Genomic DNA, 24,020 nt, shown 5'->3' on the forward strand with positions numbered 1-24,020 from the left:
TTCGTGTGTTTGGATTGCTGTAACAAAATACCACAAGTGGGGTAGTTTAAACAACAAACACTTATTTCTCACAGTTCCTGAGTCTAGACGTCCAAGATCAAGATGCTGGCGGGGTTGGTTTACAGTGAGGCTTCCCTCAGCTTATAGAAAGAACTTCTGACTGTGTGCTCACCTGGCCTTTTTCTCTGTATGTGTTGGTGGAGGGGTAGAGTTGGATTGAGAGAGAGAGAGGCCAATCAGTCTCTGGTATCTCTTCTTTTTCATCAGGATACCAGTCCTGTGAGTTTTGGGGAGTCTTTGGTGGAGACGTGGGTGGACATTGGCCTGACATGGGGTCAGGGGGACTGAGAGCAGCAGTCCTGGGAGCGTAGTGTGCTGGTATAAATCCTCTTGTAGAAGGTCACCACTATTCCTACCATAAAGTCTATACCCTACCATAGAGACTGCAGACTCTAGGACTGGGCTGCCTCTGGCCAAACTGCAGAGAGAGAGCACAGCCACACCCATCAGCAGAAAATTGGATTAAGATTTACTAAGCATGGCCTGCCCACCAAAGCAAGACCCAGTTTTCCCCACAGCCAGTCCCTCCCATCAGGAAGTTTGCACCAGCCTCTTATCCTCATCCATCAGAGGGCAGACAGAATGGGAAACACAGTCACAGAAAACAAACTAAAATGATTACATGGATCACAGCCTTGTGTAACTCAATGAAACTCTAAACCATGCCATGTAGGGCCACCCAAGACAGTTGGATCATGATGGAGAGCTCTGACAAAATGTGGTCCACTGGAGACGGAAATGGCAAACGACTCAGCGTTCTTACCTTGAGACCCCATAGACGGTATGAAAAGGCATAAAAATATGACACTGAAAGATGGGACCCCTCAGGTCGGTAGGTGTCCAGTATTCTATTGAAGAGTGGAGAAACAGCTCTGGAAGGAATGAAGAGGCTGAACCAAAGAGGAAATGATACCCAGTGGTGGATGTGTCTGGTGGTGAAAGTAAAGTCCAATGCTGTAAAAACAATATTGCATAGGAACCTGGAATGTTAGGTCCACGAATCAAGGTAAATTGGAAGTAGTGAAACAGGAAATGACAAGTGTGAACATCAACATTTTAGGAATCAGTGAACTAAAATGGATGGGAATGGGCGAATTTAATTCAGATGACCAGTATATCTACCACTATGGCCGAGAATCCCTTTGAAAAAATGGAGTAGCCCTCATAGTCAGCAAAAGACTCTGAAATGCAGTACCAGGGTGCAGTCTTAAAAATGACAGAATAATCTTGGTTGTTTCCAAGGCAAACCATTCAGCATCACAGTAATCCAAGTCAGTGTCCCAACCAATAATGCCAAAGAAGATGAAGTTGAACGGTCCAAGAAGAACTACAAGACCTTCTAGAACTAACACCAAAAAAAGATGTCCTTTCATCATAGGGGACTGGAATGCAAACGTAGGAAGTCAAGGAGTAACAGGCAAGTTTGTCCTTGGAGTACAAAATGCAGCAGCGCAAAGGCTAACAGAGTATTTGCCAAGAGAATGCACTGGTCATAGCAAACACTCTTCTTAAATGAGCAATGCATAGAAAGAGAGGAAACAGTAGGATGGGAAAGACTAGAGATTTCTTTGAGAAAGTTAAAGATACCAAGGGAACATTTCATGCAAAGATGGGCACAGTAAAGGACAGAAGTATGGACCTAACAAAAACAGAAGATATTAAGACGAAGTGGCAAGAATACATGGAAGAACTGTACAAAAAAGATCTTAATGACACAAATAACCATGATGGTGTGATCACTCACCTAGAACCAGACAGTCTAGAGTGTGAAGTCAAGTGGGCCTTAGGAAGCATCACAACAAACAAAGCTAGTGAAGGTGATGGAATTCCAGCTGAGCTATTTCAAATCTTAAAAGATCATGCTGTTAAAGAGCTGCACTCAGTATGCCAGCAAATTTGGAAAACTCAGCAGTGGCCACAGGACTAGAAAATGTCAGTTTTCATTCCAATCCCAAAGAAAGGCAATGCCAAAGAATGTTCAGACTACCACACAGTTATGCTCATTTCACATGCTAGCAAGGTAATGCTCAAAATCCTTCAAGCTAGGCTTCAACACTATGTGAACCAAGAACTTCCAGATGTTCAAACTGGGTTTAAAAAAGGCAGAGGAACCAGAGATCAAATTGCCAAAATTGGATCATAGAAAAAGCAAGAGAATTCCAGAAAATTTCTGCTTCATTGACTGCACTAAAGCCTTTGACTGTATGGATCACAACAAACTGTGGAAAATTCTTAAAGATATGGGAATACCAGACCACCTTGCCTGCCTCCTGAGAAATCTGTCTGCAGGTCAAGAAGCAGAAAAGTTAGAACTGGACATGGAACAACAAACTGGTTCAAAGTTGCGAAAGGAGTACCTCAAGGCTATATATTGTCACTGTGCTTATTTAACTTATATGCAGAGTACATCAGGCAAAATTAGGGGTTGGATGAAGCACAATCTGGAATCAAGATTGCTGGGAGAAATATCAATGACCTCAGATATGCAGGTGATACCACCCTAATGATAGAAAGTAAAGAGGAACTAGGGAGCCACTTCATGAAGGTAAAAGAGGAGAATGAGAAGACTGACTTAAAACTCAACATTCTAAAAACTAATATCATGGCATTTGGTGCCATCGCTTCATGGCAAATACATGGAGAAAACAGTGGATTCGGCGACAGGCTTTATTTTCTTGGATTCCAAAATCACTGTGGCTGGTGACTGCATCCATGAAACTAAAAGACACTTGCTCCTTGGAAGAAAATCTGTGACAAACTTAGTGTATTAAAAAGCAGAGACATTGCTTTGCTATCAAAGGTCCGTCTAGTCAAAGCTATGGTTTTTCAAGTAGCCATTTATGGATGTGAGAGTTGGACCATAAAGAAGGCTGAGCGCTGAAGAATTGATGCTTTTGAACTGTGGTACTGAAGACTCTTGAGGGTCCCTTGGATTGCAAGGAGATCAAACCAGTCAATCCTAAAGGAAATCAGTCCTGGATATTCATTGGAAGGGCTGATGCTGAGGCTGAAGCTCCAATACTTTGGGCACCTGATGTGAAGAACTGACTCACTGGAAAAGACCCTGATGCTGGAGAAGATTGAAGGCAGGAGGAGAAGAGGATGACAGAGGATGAGATGGTTGGATGGCATCACCAACTCAATGGACATGAATTTTAACAAACTTCAGGAGATAGTGAAGGACGGAAGCCTGGCATGCTTCAGTCCATGGGGTCGCAGAGTCAGACACAACTGAGATACTGAACAACAAGCTTGTGAAAGTCCTATCTGCAAATAAAGTCACATTGGGGGATTAGGACTTCAACATATCACTTGGGGTGGGAAGCACAATTTAGTTTATAACACCATCTTAATGTAGTTTTAGTATCTTTTTATTTTCTAGTTTACCTTGATTAGTTGGAAGTTTGATGTTTTCATGGGACCAAATTTGGCGAATATTATATTTTTTATTTCTGTGAAGACTGAGGCTTAGTTAAATTTAACCTGTGGTACTCACCATAAGGTACTCTCCAACCCTGAGATATTCGAATAAGCAAAAATATTATATGTAAATGTCCTGCTTTTCTTGTAATGTAGTCCAATGTGTTAATACTAGTAAAGTCTCAGTCCTTTATAGGGTAATAAGTGTGCCCTTCCTCCCATCCCCATTTTACAGATGGAGAAATTAACATACAGAGAAACTGACTTGTCAGAGGTCAGAGCAAAGTATTGGTGGATCCAGGGGTAAATCCCAAACCTTTTAACTCCCTGACCAGTTTGTAGTCTACTGACTATGCAGCCTAGTGGTAAGTATATTTTTACCCCATCCTGGAGGTAAGGATAGTTAAGAGATTTGGCTGATGCTGGGAGGGATTGGGGGCAGGAGGAGAAGGGGATAGAGGAGGATGAGATGGCTGGATGGCATCACTGACTCGATGGACATGAGTCTGAGTGAACTCCGGGAGTTGGTGATGGACAGGGAGGCCTGGCGTGCTGCGATTCATGGGGTCGCAAAGAGTCGGACACGACTGAGCGACTGGACTGAACTGAACTGAGTTTAAGGAATTTCCCATTTTTAATTATGTCACTCGTTATCCTTTTCTTTTAACCATGATGTCTTTTTGTCGTTAGCATCAATTTTCAAGATTGTGAGTATAGATTGGAAGTTTTGCTTTTTAAATACCTAGAAATATTTTTATGACAATTTAGCCAGAAGAAAGAAAGAAATGAAAACTTATTATTTAATGAATTTGTTCTCTGTTAGGCACTGTGCTAGACACTTTGTATTTCTTAAATGTCATAAAATTTATAGTCATTTCTGGAAGGTAATGCATTCTTGCCATTTGTTATAGTCACATTTTAATAGTATTAGTGGAATTTAGTAGAAAAATATCTTGCAAATTTCAGGGTTTAGATTCTAAACAAAATTTTAGTTTTGTGCAAACTAAGAACCTTGTCAGAAATCTTTAAAGATAAAAATCTCTATGTGATTAAACATAGTTTGCGAGTTTATTATATCTTATCCCTTGGTTTTTACTTAGTTGGGATGATTTGTTTTGTCTGAGATTAAGTCAAGCTTGCTCTTCCACTTGACACTAAAATCATGGTGTGTTCTCAGAAGCCTTTTCTTGTACCTCTACATTTGAAACAGTTAGAATTCTTTTAATTACTAAGCAGGTTGAACAACCAAGCCACATGAAAAACAAGAGTATGATGAGCCTCCAGAGCCAAGGTTCCATGGGCCACTAGTATATTCGAATCTCCTCCATCCCTCACCTCCACTTCTTTTCCAGTGGCTTCCTCTTGCTTATAGATCTGCTTTCTCAGATACAGTATGCTCCTTCTGACTCTTCTGTGGAGAATAAGTTGGAGTAGGGCAAAAGTAGAAGCAAGATAAGTTAGCATACTTTGTAATGGTCCAGATAAGAGGTAATAGTGACTCAAACTAGACTGGATTGGGATATGGCCCAACAGAACCTACTGATGGATTTAATGTGAATGTAGAGGAAATACAGGGATCAAGGATACTTTCAAGAATTTTGCCTTGAAGAGCTAGGTGATGGAGATGCCAGCTACTGGTTTGTGGAGGACAAAAAGAACAGCTTGACAAACGGTGTTGTGTTTTAGCTAAGTTTGAAATAACTGATTGAGAACCATGTAGAGATGGCCTGAAAGTAGTTGTATATGTAAGTATAGAATTCCAAGTAGAGGCCAGTGCTGGAAATATGAATTTGGAAGTAATCACAGTGGAGTGGTGAGAGAAAAAAAAGCCTATTAAAATGAGGACATAATATGAGGAAGTGAGGAGGCAATAATTCATTGCCTTTAAGACAACTCTTAAAAAAAGTTTTCCCATGAAAGAGAGTAGAAAAATTGAAAGATAGAGCGGGAAGCATATGTGTGGAATTAAGAGAGGGTTGGGGAGAGCATATTATTGGTTTTTTGTGTGTGTGTTTTGATAGTTGATGACAAAGCAATAACAGTACTGATGTAAATGATCTGTTATAGAGGAAATACTTGCAAAGTCCTTAAGAAGATGAGAGGAAACAGGGTCTGGAGCAAAAATGTAGGGTGGGCTGTTGCTTAAAATCAGAGACGCTTCATCCACAGAAGCAGGAGAAAAGTCAGAAAGAATGATGAATAAGTAGATTCATTAAATCACCAATTATTGACTGAACACCTGCTAATTACTATATTATGCTTTGGGGACATACCACTAGGCAAGATTAAGTCTGAATCTTCCTGAAATGTGTGGCATATAGAAGGTTCTCATGTCTTATTTTTGTTGTTCTCAATAAAGCCTGAATTAATGTCATCCCCTAAGAGTGAAGGTTAAGGAGGGAATATTTGGAATATGAAGAAAGTGAAAAATTGTGTTGTTCTTGTTGTTCATTGGCTAGTTCAGTTCAGTCACTCAGTCGTGTCCGACTCTTTGTGACCCCAAGAACTGCAGCACACCAGGCTTCTCTTTCCATCACTATCTTCCTGAGTTTCCTCAAACTCATGTTCATTGAGTCAGTGATGCCATCCAACTATCTCATCCTCTGTCATCCGCTTCTCCTCTTGCCCTCAGTTTTTCCCAAATCAGAGTCTATACCAGGGAGTCAGCTATTCTCATCAGATGGCCAAAGTATTGGAGCTTCAACTTCAGCATCAGTCCTTCCAGTGAATATTCAGGACTGATTTCCTTTAGGATTGATTGGTTTGATCTCCTTGCAGTCCAAGGGACTCTCAAGGGTCTTCTCCAGCACCACAGTTCAAAAGTGTCAATTCTTTGGTGTTCAGCCTTCTTTATGGTCCAATTCTGACATCCATACATGACTACTAGAAAAGCCATAGCTTTGACTAGACAGTCCTTTGTCGGCAAAGTGATGTCTCTGCTTTTTAAAACACTATCTAGGTTTGACATATCTATTCTTCCAAGGAGTAAGCAGCTTTTAGTTTTGTGGCTGCAGTCACCTTACACAGTGATTTTGAGCCCAAGAAAATGAAATCCAATACTATTTCCACATTTTTCCCGTCTGTTTGCAACGAAGTGATAGGACTGGATTCCATAATCTTAGTATTTTGAATGTTGAGTTTTAAACCAGCTTTTTCACTCACCTCTTTCACCTTCATCAAGAGGCTATTTAGTTCCTTTTCACTTTTCTGCCATTAAAGTGGTATCATCTGCAGATCTGAGGTTATTGATATTTCTCCTGGCAGTGTTGATTCCAGCTTGTGATTCATCTAGCCTGGCATTTTGCACGATGTATTCTGCATATAAGTTAAATAAGCAGGGTGACAATATACAGCCTTGACATACTCCTTTCCCAATTTTGAACCAGTTCATTGTTCCATGTCCGGTTCTAACTGTTGCTTCTTTTCCTGCATACAGGTTTCTCAGGAGGCAGGTAAGGTGATCTGGTATTCCCATCTCTTTAAGAATATTACAGTTTGTTGTGATCTATATAGTCGAAGTCTTTAGCATAGTCAATGAAGCAGAAGCAGATGTTTTTCTGGAAGCCCCTTGCTTTTTCTATGATCCTGAATGTGTTGGCAATCTGATCTCTGGTTCCTCTGCCTTCTCTAAATCCAGCTTGAACATCTGGAATTTTTCAGTTCACATACTGCTGAAGCCTTACCTGGTACATCTCAGGCAAAATCTTGCAATGAGTACAATTATACAGTAATTTGAACATTCTTTGGCATTGCTTTTCTTTGGGATTGAAATGAAAACTGACCTTTTCCAGTCCTGTGGTCACTGCTGAGTTTTCCAAATTTGCTGGCATAATGAGTGCAACACTTTAACAACATCATATTTTAAGATTTGAAATAGTTCAGCTGGAATTCCATCACCTTCACTAGCATTGTTCATAGTAATGCTCCTGAGGCCCACTTGACCTCACACTCCAGGATGTCTGGCTGTAGGTGAGTGACCACATAATCGTGGTTCATTGGGTCATTAAGAGCTTTTTTGTACAGTTCTTAATTTGTACAGTGTATTCTTGCCACCTTTTCTTACCCTCTTCTGCTTCTGTTATGTCCTTACTGTTTTTGTCCTTTATTGTGCCTGAAATGTTCCCTTGGTATCTCCAGTTTTCTTAAAGAGATTGTTAGTCTTTCCCGTTCTGTTGTTTTCTTCTGTTTCTTTGCATTGGTCACTTAAGAAGGCTTTTTTTAATCTCTCCTTGCTATTCTCTGCAACTCTGCATTCTTTACCCTCTGAACTCTAAAGGACTTCTCTTTCCCTTTCTCCTTTGTCTTTTGCTTCTCTTCCTTTCTCAGCTGTTTGTAAGGCCTCCTCAGACAACCACTTTGCCTTCTTTCATTTCTTTTTCTTGGGTATGGTTTTGGTCATCACCTCCTGCACAGTGTTACGAACCTCCATCCATAGTTCTTCAGTCTGTCTGTCTGCCAGATCTGGTCCCTTTAATCTATTCATCACCTCTACTGTGTAATCATAAAGTATTTGATTTAGGTCATAATTGAATGGCCTAGTGGTTTTCCCTACTTTCTTAACTTGAGCCTGAATTTTGCAATAAAGAGCTGATGATTTGAGCCACAGTCAGCTCCAGGTCTTTTTTTGCTGACTGTATAGAGTTACACCATCTTCGGCTGCAAAAAGAGTAAATAAAATCAGTCTGATTTTGGTACTGACCAGTTGGTGATGTCCGTGTATAGTCATCTCTTATGTTCGTGGAAGAGGATGTTTGTTGTAACAAAACTCTGTTAGCCTTTGCCCTGCTTCATTTTGTCCTCCAGGGCCAAACTTGCCTGTTATTTCAGGTATTTTTTGACTTCCTACTTTTGCATTCTAATCCCCTATGATGAAAAAGACATCTTTTTTTTGGTATGAATTCTAAGAAATCTTGTAGGTCTTCATAGAATCGTCCAACTTCAGCTTCTTCAGCATTAGAAGAGTACGTGTGTTTGTATTTTTGGAAAGGAGAAAAGGAAGCATGGTAGGGAAGTGTGGTTTGATTCCTAGACAGTGATAAGTAGCATTGAGATTGTAGCCATGAGTTCATGGTGAGACCAGTAAGCTTCCACTTGTTTTTCTTTAGCACTTGTGATCTGTTGGGGTAGGCATGATACAGGCAGATAAGTGGTTTTAGCCAAGTTAGGGTTGAGGCTTTAGTAGTCAAGTTTAACCAAAAAAAAAAAAAAACACAGGTGTGAAGGAGTTGAAGACTTGGCCAGGGAGTGATTTTAGTGAGGGACCATAGCATCTGAGCTGAGTGAGAAGAGAAGTGGGTAAATGGGTAAATAATGGTTAAAAAAAAGTGGTGCCGTTCAGTGGTAAAGAAGGTGCGTAAATAATGGTAAGAAAGCACTGGGGTCAGTAGGTGAGTCTAAATTTTCAAGCAAGGAAAATATATTTCTATAAGTAATAACCCTGGTGCTGGGAAAGATTGAGGGCAGGAGGAGAAGGGGACAACAGAGGATGAGATGGTTGGATGGCATCTCCGACTCGATGGACAAGGGTTTGGGTGGATTCCAGGAGTTGATGATGGACAGGGAGGCCTGGCATGCTGCGGGTCATGAGGTCACAAAGAGTCGGACATGAACTGAACTGATACTCTGTATAAAAAAAAATCTGAAAATATTTGAGATTAGAAAGGGGAGAAAAACAGTACCACCACCCAAAGATAACCAGTTGTTTATATTTTCTTTGTTTACTTCTTTTTTTTCTAGTGATAATTTTAAGGGTTTTAGTTTACTAGATAGACCTTCTATAACAAAGGCTACAGACTGGGTGATTTAAACAACAGACATTTTCATACAGTTCTGGAGGCTACAAGAGCAAGAGCAAGGTGTCAGCAGGGCTGTTTTTTTTTTTTTTTCCTTTGGCCTGTAAATGTCTGTCTTCTCCCTGTGCCTTCACATAGTCTTTTCTCTATCATTGTCTGTGTCCAGATTTTCCTCTTCTTATAAGGACACCAGTCATATTGGATTAGGGTCCACTCTAAAATTAGATCTCATTTTAACTTATTTACTTCTTCATAGACCCTACTTCCAAAGTCACCTTCTGAAGTATTGAGAAATGATTACTTCAGTATGAATTCTGGGAGAACACAATGCAGCCTGTAACATAGGTGTTCTTTGTCTTCAGTTTTTTATGTAATTGTGGTTATTCCTGCATATATTTTTTGATCCTTTACCTTACCAGATAACATTATAACTCAAACATTTTCCCACTTAGACTTCTAAAAATTTAACAGCTGCAAAATACTTTGTCAAATAACAAATGTATTTCAGTATCTTAATCAGTCTTCTGTGTTGAACATCTAAGCACCCTTCCACCCCAATTTTTTGTTATTATAAAGAATACTAAAGTTTCTTGAAATAAAATCTCTTTTTCTATACTTTGGGTTATTTCCTTAGACTAGAATCTCAAAAGTAGATTGCTTTATCAAAAACTGTCACAATATGCTGCTAAATTGGAGAAGTATTGAAACTTTTACTTTCTTTCCACATGACTGTTTTCTCTCTTCCTGCAGTAATAGACTGGAATGATGTTAGAAAACATAAATATGGTCATCTATCAGAGTCTGCATCCCAACATCAAGGTAAGAAAAAAAGCTGTATTTAGCATGGAAAAATTTAATTTGACATCTCTTACCACAAAGCCTTTTTTTTTTGGAGGTCTGAGTATACCAAGAACTCACTGGTTAAAACACAAGCATATATAATTTGTAGAGGTATCTGTCAAAACCAATATACATTGGTTTGAGCATGAAATCAGGAAATTTAGATTCTGAGTTCAGACAATCCCAAATTAGCCTTAGGTACAGTTGTTTATCCTCTCTGGATATCTAGTTTTTAATAAGGCAGAATTGAGTGTATACTTCCACAACTACTAGTAATAAACTTAGTGTCTTTTAAAATGAGAGAATTGAACTACACAAAGTCTCAAGCCCTCATTTTACCCCAGAATCTCACTTTTCTGTCATTTTGGTATGTTCTGCATGATGACTTATGCTGTAACATTTTTTTCTTTAACAGAAGCTACCGACATCCTGGAGCTAGGTAAGATATCTTTCTTGTGTTTCTGTTAAATATGGGAAATTACTGAGCCAGGGATTAGATAGTAACTAGGAACAGAATTCCGTGTGTCTTTGTCTCATGAGCTCGTGAATCCTGTGCTCTTGTCTGCCTAATGAGCCCATGCAGTTCTCCTTTGCTGTGAGTCTGACTCTCCTTATCAGGAGGCCACAGACTAAGCTAACGAAAGGGAAAAGGGTGGCTAATTACATGAGTACAATAAGGAATGGGAACTGAAACCAAATTGCAAGTTACTTCTTATTAATTCATTAAATCTAGAGCTAAAACAAAGCCCATTTGTCCGTAAATCAGAATTTGATGGCATTTTCCCAAAAGAAATTATTCATGAGATATATTGAACTGAAATTAAACCTAAAGATTTTCTAAGTTTTTTTTTTTTAAACTAAATAAAAAACTGAAATATTAAGATGTCAAATAACAGGAATCAGCCTGGGACTGCATTTGGTTTTCATCCCTGAATAGTGTACTTCAGGACTAGGATTTCAGAAATGAAACTAATAGCAATATTTTTCAATCAGCTTTCCGAGTTCCTACATAAATGTCAATCTTAACTTCTTAAGTGTTCTTTAAAATCCTGCATTTTATTTAAATATTGATATTCTGATACCTTTATCAGTTTTTGTTGAAGTATTACATATTTTGTTACTGCAACTTCCTGTGTTCAATCCTATTATCATTATTTTCCATTTGCTCCCTCTTTCCTTTTCTTCTGACAACATATTACTTTCATTGCCCGCTGACAAGGAAGGTGATGTAAAGTAGTAGAACACTAGACTAGAAGTCAGAATTCCTGGATTCTTTGAAGGCCAACTTTGCCATTTAGTAAGTTTGTGACACTAATCCTTGGTTTTCTGATTTGTAAATGGGGATAATAATCCCATTCTACCTACTTCACAGGGTTATTAAGAAGATTACATGAACTAATGGATGTGAAAACATCTTAAAAACTCTCAAATACTTTTCAACTTTGGAGGATTATTATTTTCATTTGTTCTGCAACTATCCTCAGCCTTTTAAGTCAAATCTTGTGACATTCTTTGAAGTGAAGCATTCTATGATTATGAGCTGAAGAAATGAATGAAATGAAATAATGCAGGTAAAGGGCCTGATACTTGATAAACAATAAATGATAGTCACTTTTTATTTTTCCTTAAAACTTTCCTCATCCTTTCTAAGGTACTGGTGTGTGCTTTAAAAAGCATGGCATAAGAATCAGACAGGCCTGGGTTCATATTCCTTTTCCTCACTAACCAGTTTTGTGACTTCAGAAAAAATACTTGATCTTTCTGAGTCCATTTCCTCATCTTTAAGATGAGAATAAAACCTACTTTTCGGGTTATAATTAACAGGGGAAATATTGAACACAGTGTGGCATGGTGCAGACAAACAGAAGGTTCTCAGTGATAGCTGCTGCAGTTGCTAATGTGAATGATGATAACAGTTCTAGTTCAGTGATATTTAAGGTATGTTGTAAATAACCTGTTTTGTTGACAGAATTGTGAAAAGTGGATATTCAGTTTAAAATATTTACATAAATGATGTTAAAATGTGAAAGTATGTTTTTTGTTGTGGGAGTAGAGGTAGCGAAGCCAGGCAGAGCCTCTGATAAAGTGATCTTGGGCATTTCATTTTGTCCATCAGGCATAGAGGGTAGCCTCAAATACCACACTGAAAGAAAATTCAGTAGATTTTTAGAATCTCAGAGTTTGGAAGAGGCCTTAAAAAATCTACCTTGGCCTGCATTTCAAAATTCCAACACTTTGTATTTCTTGTAAAATGTCTTGTCTTAAACTTTCCCCAAAGTTGTTAGGGACTTAAAACCTCCTCAAGCAACTCACTCATGTTTAAACAAATATTTATTGGGCCAAAATCTGTTTCTTTGTCAATTCTATTAGTCCTACCTATAACTTTTAGAGCGATATGTATAGGTTTAGCCAGTTTTTCACTGCCCAGCCTCTAGTTATTTGACAGCAGCTCTAAGGACTGCTTTCTCACTACCATTCTGTTACATTTCCTAGTTCAAGCAACCATCGTCTCATAGCTAGTTTATTAGAAAAGCTTCCTAATCAAAAAGCTTCCTGCCTCTAGCTTTACCCTCCTCCAGTCCGTTCTTCACATTGTAGACAGGATGCTTTTTCTTATAAACCCTTTTGTGCTTCCTCTTCTCCTTAGTGTTGCATATGAGACTCTGAAACCCAAACACTGCTTTTATTGACAACCACTTTTCTAAACCATTTTTATCTGCCCAGTAGCCATACTGAAAGATTCAGGTTTGAGAACTGCTTTTTTTCATTTCTGGGCCCTCATACGTGCTTTTCTTTCTGTCTGAAACAACAGGTCTCTCTTTGGCTAACTCCTTGCTTATCCTTTTACATTTTAACTTGGAAGCCTTAAGTTGAAGCTTTGTGAAGGCAAGACAATATTTTGATCATGGTCATATCTCCAGCACTGTTCCTTGATCCACACTATAAATACTTGTTGGATGGATGGATAAAGAAATGGCTTTAAGACTTTCATGCTAAGTGTTGTTTCTTCGTTTAGCTGGTCTTCATGTGACATGGTTTTGTTTCTCTTGATCATTTAGGTCACCATTTAGGTGTTGCTTTGTTCTGTCCCTCTCAAGGACTAGTGCCCATAACGTTTAATTTCCCAGGTGTGATTTCACTAGTCCAGAAAAGAGTAGGACCATTACTGGCTTGCTTCTTTTCATTCACTCACTTTTCAAACTTTTATGTTGCCTCTCTGAAGTTTCAAGTACTGGGTTAAACAGTGAAGGTTTTTAAAGCTCATAAAATGGACTTCTCTGGCAGTCCAGGGTTTAAACTCTGAGCTTCCAAATCAGGGGGCACAGGTTCAATCCCTGGTTGGGGAACTAAGATCCCACATGCTGCACAGCATGGCCAAAAATAAAGACTGTGACTGTCTTTATTGCTTAAAGGATTTGGGTTCCACACTTTAGGTGGAACTAAATAGAGTTCTTGTAGAGGAATGTGGACACAACAGTAGCCAGCATGAATGGAAATGCCTGATGTAACCATTTTAAATTAAGAGCAGTTGAGGGATTTGGGACATATTTAGGGGATTAGATATATTATGTCTAATGTCAGTAGGTAAAGATTTAGAAAAAGGTAGACTTTGGCTGATTCTAATGGTTAAAATAATCCATTTCTGCTGTTGAACCATAGCTGAATAATAAATTTCTCATCATTGGAATTATTTAACTAGAGGCTGGAGGGACCATTCAGGTCTCAGCTTTTATATCATCTCATCAAGATCCCTTTCTTGACCATCCTGCCTAAAATAGCATACATACTCTCAGCACTCTTTTCCCCTCCTACCTTGCTTTATTTTTTCCTTATTTGAAAAGGGCCAGAAATTATATAGCACTTCCCTGGTGGCTCAGACGGTAAAGCGTCTGTCTACAATGCGGGAGACCTGGATTCGATCCCTGGGTCGGGAAGATCCCCTGGAGAAGGAAATGGCAATCCACTCCAGTACTATTGATAGCATACATACTCTAAGCACTCTTTTCCCCTCCTACCTTGCTTTATTTTTTCCTTATTTGAAAAGGGCCAGAAATTATATAGCACTTCCCTTGTGGCTCAGACGGTAAAGCGTCTGTCTACAATGCAGGAGACCTGGGTTCGATCCCTGGGTCGGGAAGATCCCCTGGAGAAGGAAATGGCAATCCACTCCAGTACTATTGATAGCATACATACTCTCAGCACTCTTTTCCCCTTCTACCTTGCTTTATTTTTTCCTTATTTGAAAAGGGCCAGAAATTGTATAGTTACTATGTGGTTTCTCTGTAACTTTCTGGATCAATTGAATTATGTTTATTTGTTTCTTTATTGTGTCTCTTCCCCCTTAGAATGTAAGCTCCATGTGGGCAGAGATTCTGGCTGTTTTGTTCTTTGCTGTGTATCGCCTGTGCCTGGAATTGAGCTTGGCATATAGTAGTTGCACAGTAAACATTTGTTGAATGAGTGAATATTAGAGAAAGGAATTCATGCGCTCAACTGGTGGATCTTTTGCGTTTTACAATTTAGGGAACTGTTAATTTTTAAAGTATTTGTGTGTAGTTTTAAATCCCTTCAGGGCAGAAGTCTTTGTGGTTGTTGTTCGGTCGCTCATTCATGTCTGACTCTTGACAACCCCGTGGACTGTAGCATGCCAGGCTTCCCTGCCCTTCACTATCTCCCGTAGGTTGCTCAAACTTATTTCCATTGAGGTGGTGATGCCATCCAACCGTCTTGTTCTCTGTTGTCCCCTTTTCCTCCTGCCTTCTATCTTTCTCAGCATCAGGGTCTTTTCTAGTGAGTTGGTTTTTCGCATCAGGTGGTCAAAGTATTGGAGCTTCAGCTTCAACATCAGTCCTTCCAATGAATATTCAGGGTTGATTTCCTTTAGGATTGGATGGTTTGATCTCCTTGCAGTCCAAGGGATTCTTAAGAGTCCTCTCCAGCACCACAGTTCAAAGCATCAGCCTTTGGCGCTCAGCCTTCTTTATGGTCCAACTCTCACATCCATACATGACTACTGGAAAGGCCATAGCTTTGACTAGATGGACCTTTGTTGGCAACTAATGTCTCTGCTTTTTAATATGCTGTCTAGGTTTGTCATAGCTTTTTTTCCAAGGAGCAAGCATCTTTTAATTTCGTGGCTGCAGTCACCATCTGTGGTGATTTTGGAGCCCAAGAAAATAAAGTCTCTCATTGTTTCAGTTGTTTCTCCATCTATTTGCCATGAAGCGATGGGACCGGATGCCAAAACCTTAGCTTTTTGAATGTTGAGTTTTAAGCCAATCTTATTTCCTAATAATAGACATAACTCTCATATGGTCGTATGTATGTTAGAGTTTATAAAATACTTTCATAAGTATTATTCAGCAGTATAAATGAGATGACTGACTGTCTCTCATCTATAAAGTTTCAGCCCAAATGTTTCCTGTCTAGAGCATCTGTCTGTAATTTCACCATCTAAGATGATTCCCAGTCTCTGTCACATATCATTATTTTATGTCCTTCAAATACTTATCACTTACTACCGTATCTATTTGACTTTGGGTTAATTGTGCCTCATTATGCACTGGAATATAAATTCCATAAGGGCAGGGACCTCCTGCCTTATCCTAGCATTTAGAAGAAGTGCCTGGCACATACAGGATACTCAAACATCATTTGAATGAATAATTGAAATCACTCCAGAAATTATAAAGTACTATACTAGTTAATAATGTCAATCTTCACAGTAATCTTGACCCAAGTATGAATTAGATTTCCCTGTTCTGCATTCTCAAGGCAACCTGCACTACCTCATTAACTTAAATTTATCATAATTGTGGCAGATTATTTGTATTATTACTTAATTTACTACTTTTGCTTATCTCTAAACTGTAGGCTCCATGAATTTCAGAACCATGTCTATCTTGTTCTCCTAATATTTAACACTGTGCTTTTGCACTTAGAAGAAGGTTAATAAGTATCTATTGAATGAAGGAGTGTATGTATAATCTTGTGGGCTATTATGTCTCTTTCAGATAAATGAACTGATGCTTGGAAGGATTAAGTAATTTATTCAAGATAGGAAATGGCAACCCACTCCAGTATTTTTGCCTAGAGAATCCTGTGGATAGAGGAGCCTGTTGGGCTGCTGTCCATGGGGTCGCACAGAGTCGGACACGACTGAAGTGACTTAGCATGCATGCATGCATGCATGCATTGGAAAAGGAAATGGAAACCCACTCCAGTATTCTTGCTTGGAGAATCCCGGGGACAGAGGAGCCTGATGGGCTACTGTCTGTGGGGTCGCTCAGAGTCAGACACGACTGAAGCGACTCAGCAGCAGTAGCAGCAGCAGTTAGCTATAGAAACAAGACTTCAACCACCATCTTCTAATTCTCAATATCACATTCTTTCAATTATCCCACTAGTTTCTAGGCATGGAATTTAATCAGTATTACCTAGGAAGGCTTTGAAAATACAGATTCTCAGACCACACTGAAGAGATTACTGAATGAGAATCTCTGAAGATAGTCTCAGAACTGTAAAAAGAAGTTAGAAAAATTATTTAGTGTATTTTGATGGTAAGTAGCATTTGAGAATGGTATTATATCCCAAGATTTGACAGATTGCTATTTTAGGGGCCAAATGCAACCCACTGCCAGTTTTTATAAATAAAGTTTTAGTGAAACACAGCCATGCTTGCTCATTTACATATTGCCTGTGGCTGTTTTCATGCTACCATGTACAAGTTGAGTATTTGTGACAGAGACCGAATGGCCTGCAAAGGGTAAATTTTTTTCTATCTGGTCCTTTACAGAAAATTTGCCAACCCCTGATCTATACTTTGTTGCCTGTCCTACTTCTTTTGTGGTATTTTTAGTGCTTGGCAGTGTGGTAGGTTTGATGTTTGGCTTCATTTTGAGCATTATAATAGGTGCTCAGATATTCTTAGTGAGTCAATAAAAATTAACTTATTTTGCAGCTTACCTGATTGATAGTAAACAATAAACAACCTAAGCAGTCAAATTTAAGAAAAAATACTAATCTAGGTATGATTGAAGCTAGTGAACCCTCAGTGGATGAACTGCTTTTAACAAAGAGGTTCTTTTTCATTCAGTTGATAGTAAATGGGAAGATGTGGGATTTCTTAACCTATGTAATAGGAATTGACTACCATAGTTGTTATGTGTAATATAGAACTATAATACCCTAATTATTTTGGTACCCTGATGCTGCTGTAATTACATCTTAAAGCCAAAGTCTCTTGGGTGTTTTTGGTCAGAACTCAAAACAGTAACAAGCAACTCAGAACTGACCTAACTTCTTCCGTACTGCCTTCTACAGTAATTCCCATATAGGTATTTAAATTTACATTAAAGTTAAATACCATTTAAAATTTAATTTCTCACTCACACCAGCCACATTTCATGTGTTCAATAGTGGCATGCGGCTAGTGGCTATCTTACTGGTCAGCATAGATGCAGAACATTTCTGTTATCAGAGAAAGTTTTAGTGGGTAGAACTGCTGTACTTGTTAGAGTTCAAGAGGTGCAGCCTAGTCAAATCCAAGACTTACTATTTGACTTATTTATTTGCAAGAATGGAATAATAATTCTTGATATTTTCTTTTTCTAACAGCCAATAGTGATGAAACTCTTTGCTTTAGAAGCCATCTCAGCTAAGAGCAAACTCTTTATTAAATTTTAATAAGCTATTTAAATCTTGACTTAAGGAAATACTCATCTCATTTACCCTTGGACTGTCTATTCAAAATGATTAATTATTGACCAAAGGGGATGGCTGCCAGGTGGCGCTGGTGCTAAAGAATGTCCCTGTGAATGCAAGAGACTAGGGTTCGATCCCTGGGTCAGGAAGATCCCCTGGAAGAGGGCATGGCAATCCACTCCAGTATTCTTGTTGGAAAATCCCACGGACAGAGGAGCCTGGAAGGCACCAGTCCATAGGGTTGCAAAGAGTCCGACAGGATTAAAGCAACTTAGCATGCACACACCCAGTCATCAGCCAGTTCATTAAATAGTTCAGAACTGACTGTGATTTCTGGCCAAATCTATTTGGCTTGGTTAGGATGGTGGGAAAGGAACCAGTTTTAAAACAGAAGCTATAAAGTCAATAGAGTATAAAGTCTTGGCATCATCTTTGGAGTGACTTAGATTTCATCATTCCATGACTCATTTTTATTCCCAGCATCTAGTGCTTTTTTCATGGCCCAAAGGGGCCCTGTGCTGCTCCACTGCAGAGGAAACTTCAAGAAATGCTGGTTTGCTACAGTGTTTTAGCTTGTGAAAGTCTCTGGGACCTTACCTGCTCCATCATGGGGTCACCTCTAGGTGGGTATTAGGGGGATATTTGTAATTGATTTAACCTTTAATAAAGAACCTGGTCATCTTTTGTGGTTCAGTAAGATATGTGTTTAATAACCCATCCTTTAAAATGTTTTCCCTGATGCCAGGTCAGTGTCACCTTAAAGATTATTTCTCTAGCACAGTGTTCCTCAAACTTTGAAAGACCTTAAGGGCCACTTCAAGAGGCTAAAAAGATTCTGTAAATTTGCCAACTTATTCTTAACTACTGTCATCAGAAATGCTACTGAGGATCAGCTTTTCTCTAAATTAACAAGCCTTGGCCATTTTGCACCTCAGAGCAATGCGACGGTGACTGGAATAGGAGAGGGTTGAGGTGAATGGGAGAGAAACATCTTTTAGAGTGAGGATTCAAGTATAATCTCATTCTGGCTTTTCCTGCCCCCAACAACTCCTCTTACCCAGGGTCTCAAGATAGCCTCTTCTTTTTTCTTTCTGAGCTGTGATGGTGGGATTCTGCCACATTGGGTGTTAAAATCAGTTATTTGATGGCAATAAGGGACCTTTACAGGAGTCAGATTGTTTAGAAGGAATCTTCCCACCCACTTTGTGCCTCTTCTGTACTGTTTTCCATGAGCTTCCTGAATACTTCTTTGAGACACTGGTATGACTTGGTGTAGCATTTTGGATCATTTTAGAGACTGGCTTGAAAGATTCCTTAGGTCATCTAGACGGTGATTCAAAAAACATTGATCTAAAATGATTCACTCAGGTCACCTCAATTCTTCCCCCTACTATACTTCTTTGAGTCCAAACAGGGCCATGTAAGTTTTCTTATGCTCCAAACAAATCTGAAAATAGCCTAATGTTTAGGGTAGATTACATCTTGAAAGCATTTTTAGGAAGTTGACTGTGATAGAGATTTTTATTTCCTTTACAGGTCATTTTACCTGGGACAAATACCTAAAAGAAACATGTTCAGTCCCAGCGCCTATCCATTGCTTCAAGCAGGTAATTGATTCTCAGCATCTTTAGAAGGTGGGAGGCAAGTAGTTTTTCTGGTCCTTAGACAAGCAAAACATGAAGTGGGAGCCTTTGGGCTTCTCACCTGAAGTCCCCAGAATAAACTTCTATGGGAAGACTATAGCTTCAAGACTCAAAACTCAGCTGTGACTTTTAAACATTCTCCTCAATTTCCCAAGTAACACCTTTTCCTTCTTCACCTCCTTGAAGATACTCTGTGTTACTGAAAACAGTTGCTAATTTTTACTACAGCTGTTAGTTCAGGCAGATAGGAAACAGAGTTATAGCCCTTAGACAACTCTTGAAAGTGGAGCAGTATTCATATCTCTGAATTCAGCTCCCCTGCCACAATCTTATCTTTCCATAAAAATGTTGGCACTGAATCGCATTGTGGAGTATGTTAGGAGTTCATTGGACGTCATTTAGAGCTTCCCACATAGGATTAAGTTCCCCATACAATGCACAGATGATGTTGACTATCAGTACATGATAAGGCTAGTAAGTAGAGATGTGTACTGCTGCTAAATAGAGCTGCACATCAGGAAATGGTTTATATCTCCCTCCTTTTTAGTATTCAAGTGTTACTTCCACAAACTGTCAACATTTTGAGTTTGAATTTTGTCTAAATAAAAGTACAAAATAGGACTTTGCTCATCTGAAATAATAGGGACTGAATTCATATTTCCACCTGCAATAATTTTAAAAGACAAAATATATTAAATAATGGTTTTCAAGTTACTGAAGATCAGGCAGCCAAGAACAGTGATCTCTAAGAGATGAAAAAACAAATGAGTTGAGCCTCTTATGATTTACTGCTTTACAATAGTTTGAGACCATGGCCCAGGGAAAGAGAACCCAGACTAAATAAGCCTGAGAGATTCCCTATCAAATTAGGGAGATGGAACTGAGAACCCAGGGATAGAATTTGCAGGACAGAGTACCAGAGAAGAGAATGTGGCACAGAAAGAAAACTGCAGAGAGCCCCCAATATTCATCAAAATACTGTTGCTCTGTATATGCATGTGAGCATCCAAAGCCAAGGGAAACACTGTCTGAAAGGATTAGAAGGATAGTAAAAGGATAGAGCCTAGTGCTCACACAAGACTGGGAATAGTGCCTGATTCCACCAGCTAGACTGGAAAATCTCATAATTCATGTGGATAGTTGGGAAGATCCTGCTCAGTAGTGGGAAATGATTAGCCTTAGGATAAGCATGCTTTGAATCTGCCTCACAAACTAAAAAGCAAGACTCAATGTGATTAAATTATTTCCAAGTAAATTAACTTCATCTAGGAACACAGCACAAGAAGGGAATGCAAAAATATCCAGCACCTAACAGGTAAAAGTCAAATGTCTGGCATCTAGTCAAAGATTATCAGGCATATAAGGAGGCAGGAAAGCGTAACTAATAATGAACAGACTAATCAACCAATTGAAACAGACTTAGAACCTTTGCAAATCTTAGAAGATTAAAACATTAAAACAATTATTTTAATTATGTTCTATATGTTTGAAAGTTAAGCAGAGACATGAAATATAAAAAAAAGACATTGAGCAAAATGAAAAATACACTAGATGGGATTAATGGTGGAAGAAGAGATTAATAAATATGAAAGCATAGCAGTAGAAGATACCTAAAATGAAACACACAGAAAAAAGTATTTTAAAAAATATGAAAAAGAGATCAGTGGAGCATGGGATAACATCATAGACCATGTAATTAGACTACCCAAAAGAAAAGAGATGGAGAACTGGAAAAGCATTTGAAGATAAAATGGCAAAAAATTGTTCACAGTCGAGGAAAACTAAAAATCTGCAAATTCAGAAAGCTAAATGAATATCCTAAAAAAAAAGACAAGAATAAAATTACACAAAGGCATGTCATAAATTATCAAAACTAGTGATAGAGAACATCTTCAAAGCAGCCAGAGGAAAAAAGACACTTTATGTGCAGGGAAACAAAGATAAGAATGACATTATATTTTCTTGTCATAATGCAAACAAGAAGAAAGTTAAATAAAATCTTCAAAGTTTCAAAAGAAAACTATCAACCATGAATTTTATATCCAACAAAAAGATCTTCCAAAATGAAGGAAAAATAGAGATATTTTCAGATGCATAAAAACTGAAGGAATTCATCACTAGTAAGCTCACTCTTCAAAGAAGGCAATGGCACCCCACTCCAGTACTCTTGCCTGGAAAATCCCATGGATGGAGGAGCCTGGTAGGCTGCAGTCCACGGGGTTGCGAAGAGTTGGGCACGACTGAGCAACTTCACTTTCACTTTTCATTTTCATGCATTGGAGAAGGAAATGGCAACCCACTCCAGTGTTCTTGCCTGGAGAATCCCAGGGACGGGGGAGCCTGGTGGGCTGCCGTCTATGGGGTCGCACAGAGTCAGACACGACTGAAGAGATGCAGCAGCAGCAGCAGCAGCAAACTCACTCTTACAAATGTTAAACAAAGTCCATCATGCAGAAGGAAAATATTACCAGATAGAATACAGATCTACACAAAGGAATGAAAGTTACTAGAAATGATAATTACAAGGGTAAATACTTAAAATGTTATTTCTTTTTTTTTTAATGTTATTTCTTATTAAACCTTTATAAAAGATCATTGACTATAAATAATGATAATAACATTGTATTGTAGATATAATAAAATGTATTAGTAAAATGTATAACAACAGTAACTTAAGTGAGAGAAATTTAAGAAGGCTATTATAAAATTCTTATACATGAAGTAGTATAATATTACTTGAAGATAGACTGATAATTTAAATATGTTTAAGCCCCAAAGCATCCACTAAAATAATAGAAAACAGATAGCAGAATGGTAGGTTTAAATCCAGCCATATCTATAATCCAATCATAAATTATCTAACTTCCTCAGTTAACAAACTGAGATTGTCATATTGGATAAAAAGTAAGACCCAATTATATACTTCCTGCAAGCAATTATATTTTAAATGTAAAGACACAAACAGGTTAAAAGTAAAAGAATCAAAAATTATAATAAAGCTGAAATGGCATACTAATATCAAAGAATATTTCAGAGCCAAAGGATATTATCAGATAAAAATACAGTAATTTCATCATGAAAAAGGTCACACAGTCCTTACATGAATCGAAAGATGATAGATACAGAGCTTAACACCCTTCAAAAAAATTAATTCAAAGCAGACCACACACCTAACTGTAAAACACAGAACTAAAACTCCTAGAAGTTACCATAGGAGAAGACTAAGATGGAAAAGGTCAGTTTTCATTGCAATCCCAAAGAAAGATGATGCCAAAGAATGCTCAAACTCATCTCAACCCTAGTAAAGTAATGCTCAAAATTCTCCAAGCCAGACTTCAACAGTCCATGAACCATGAACTTCCAGATGCTCAAGCTGGATTTAGAAAAGACAGAGGAACCAGAGATCAAATTGCCAACATCCGTTGGATCATCAAAAAAGCAAGAGAGTTCCAGAAAAAAACATGTATTTCTGCTTTATTGACTATGCCAAAGTCTTTGACTGTGTGGATCACCACAAACTGTGGAAAATTCTGAAAGAGATGGGCATACCAGACCACCTGACCTGCCTCTTGAGAAACCTGTATGCAGGTCAGGAAGCAACAGTTAGAACTGGACATGGAACAACAACAGACTGGTTCCAAATAGGAAAAGAAGTACGTCAAGGCTGTATATTGTCACCCTGCTTATATAATTTATAAGCAGAGTACATGATGAGAAATGCTGGGCTGGAGGAAGCACAAGCTGGAATCAAGATTGCCAGGAGAAATATCAGTAACCTCAGATATGCAGATGACACCACCCTTACGGCAGAAAGTGAAGAAGAACTAAAGAGCCTCTTGATGAAAGTGAAAGAGGAGAGTGAAAAAGTTGGCTTAAAGCTCAACATTCAGAAAACTAAGATCATGGCATCCAGTCCCATCACTTCATAGCAAATAGATGGGGAAACAGTGACAGACTTATTTTGGGGGGCTCCAGAATCACTGCAGATGGTGATTGCAGCCATGAAATTAAAAGATGTTTACTCCTTGAGAAAAAAGTTACGACCAACCTAGACAGCATATTCAAAAGCAGAGACATTACTTTGCCAACAAAGGTCCATCTAGTCAAAGCTATGGCTTTTCCAGTAGTCATGTATGGATGTGAGTGTTGGACTATAAAGAAAGCTGAGAGCCAAAGAATTGATGCTTTTGAACTGTGGTGTTGGAGAAGACTCTTGAGAGTCCTTTGGAGAGCAGGGAGATCCAGCCAGTCCATCCTCAAGGAAATCAGTCCTGAATATTCATTGGAAGGACTGATGTTGAAGCTGAAACTCCAATACTTTGGCCACCTGATGCGAAGAACTGACATTTGAAAAGACCCCGATGCTGGAAAAGATTGAAGGCAGGAGGAGAAGGAGATGACAGAGGATGAGATGGTTGGATGGCATCACCAACTCAATGAACATGAGTTTGGGTAAACTCCAGGAGTTGGTGATGGACAGGGAGGCCTTATGTGCTGCAGTCCATGGGGCTGCAAAGAGTTGGACACAACTGAGCGACTAAACTGAACTGAAGGTGACCTT

The 24,020-nt window shown here is 38.7% G+C and overlaps 1 protein-coding gene across 16 annotated transcripts in view; it reads left to right on the forward strand.

Annotated features, from left to right (window-relative positions):
• The window catches only part of SCMH1 (Scm polycomb group protein homolog 1), a 224,645-nt gene that overhangs the window by 77,979 nt on the left and 122,646 nt on the right, over positions 1-24,020 (forward strand). For 6 of the 16 annotated variants that reach the window (XM_059884819.1, XM_024989655.1, XM_059884823.1 and 3 more), the window contains 3 exons: positions 10,023-10,091; positions 10,528-10,551; positions 19,353-19,423. In XM_059884819.1, the coding sequence (XP_059740802.1) occupies positions 10,023-10,091; positions 10,528-10,551; positions 19,353-19,423 (164 nt within the window). Of the gene's footprint in view, positions 1-3,715; positions 3,846-10,022; positions 10,092-10,527; positions 10,552-11,484; positions 11,684-18,296; positions 18,440-19,352; positions 19,424-24,020 lie in introns of those variants that run through there. The other 10 variants (XM_059884821.1, XM_059884820.1, XM_024989657.2 and 7 more) reach the window with 7 other exon arrangements.

Source organism: Bos taurus, chromosome 3 (genome assembly GCF_002263795.3).
Source record: "Bos taurus isolate L1 Dominette 01449 registration number 42190680 breed Hereford chromosome 3, ARS-UCD2.0, whole genome shotgun sequence".
Taxonomy (NCBI): domain Eukaryota; kingdom Metazoa; phylum Chordata; class Mammalia; order Artiodactyla; family Bovidae; genus Bos; species Bos taurus.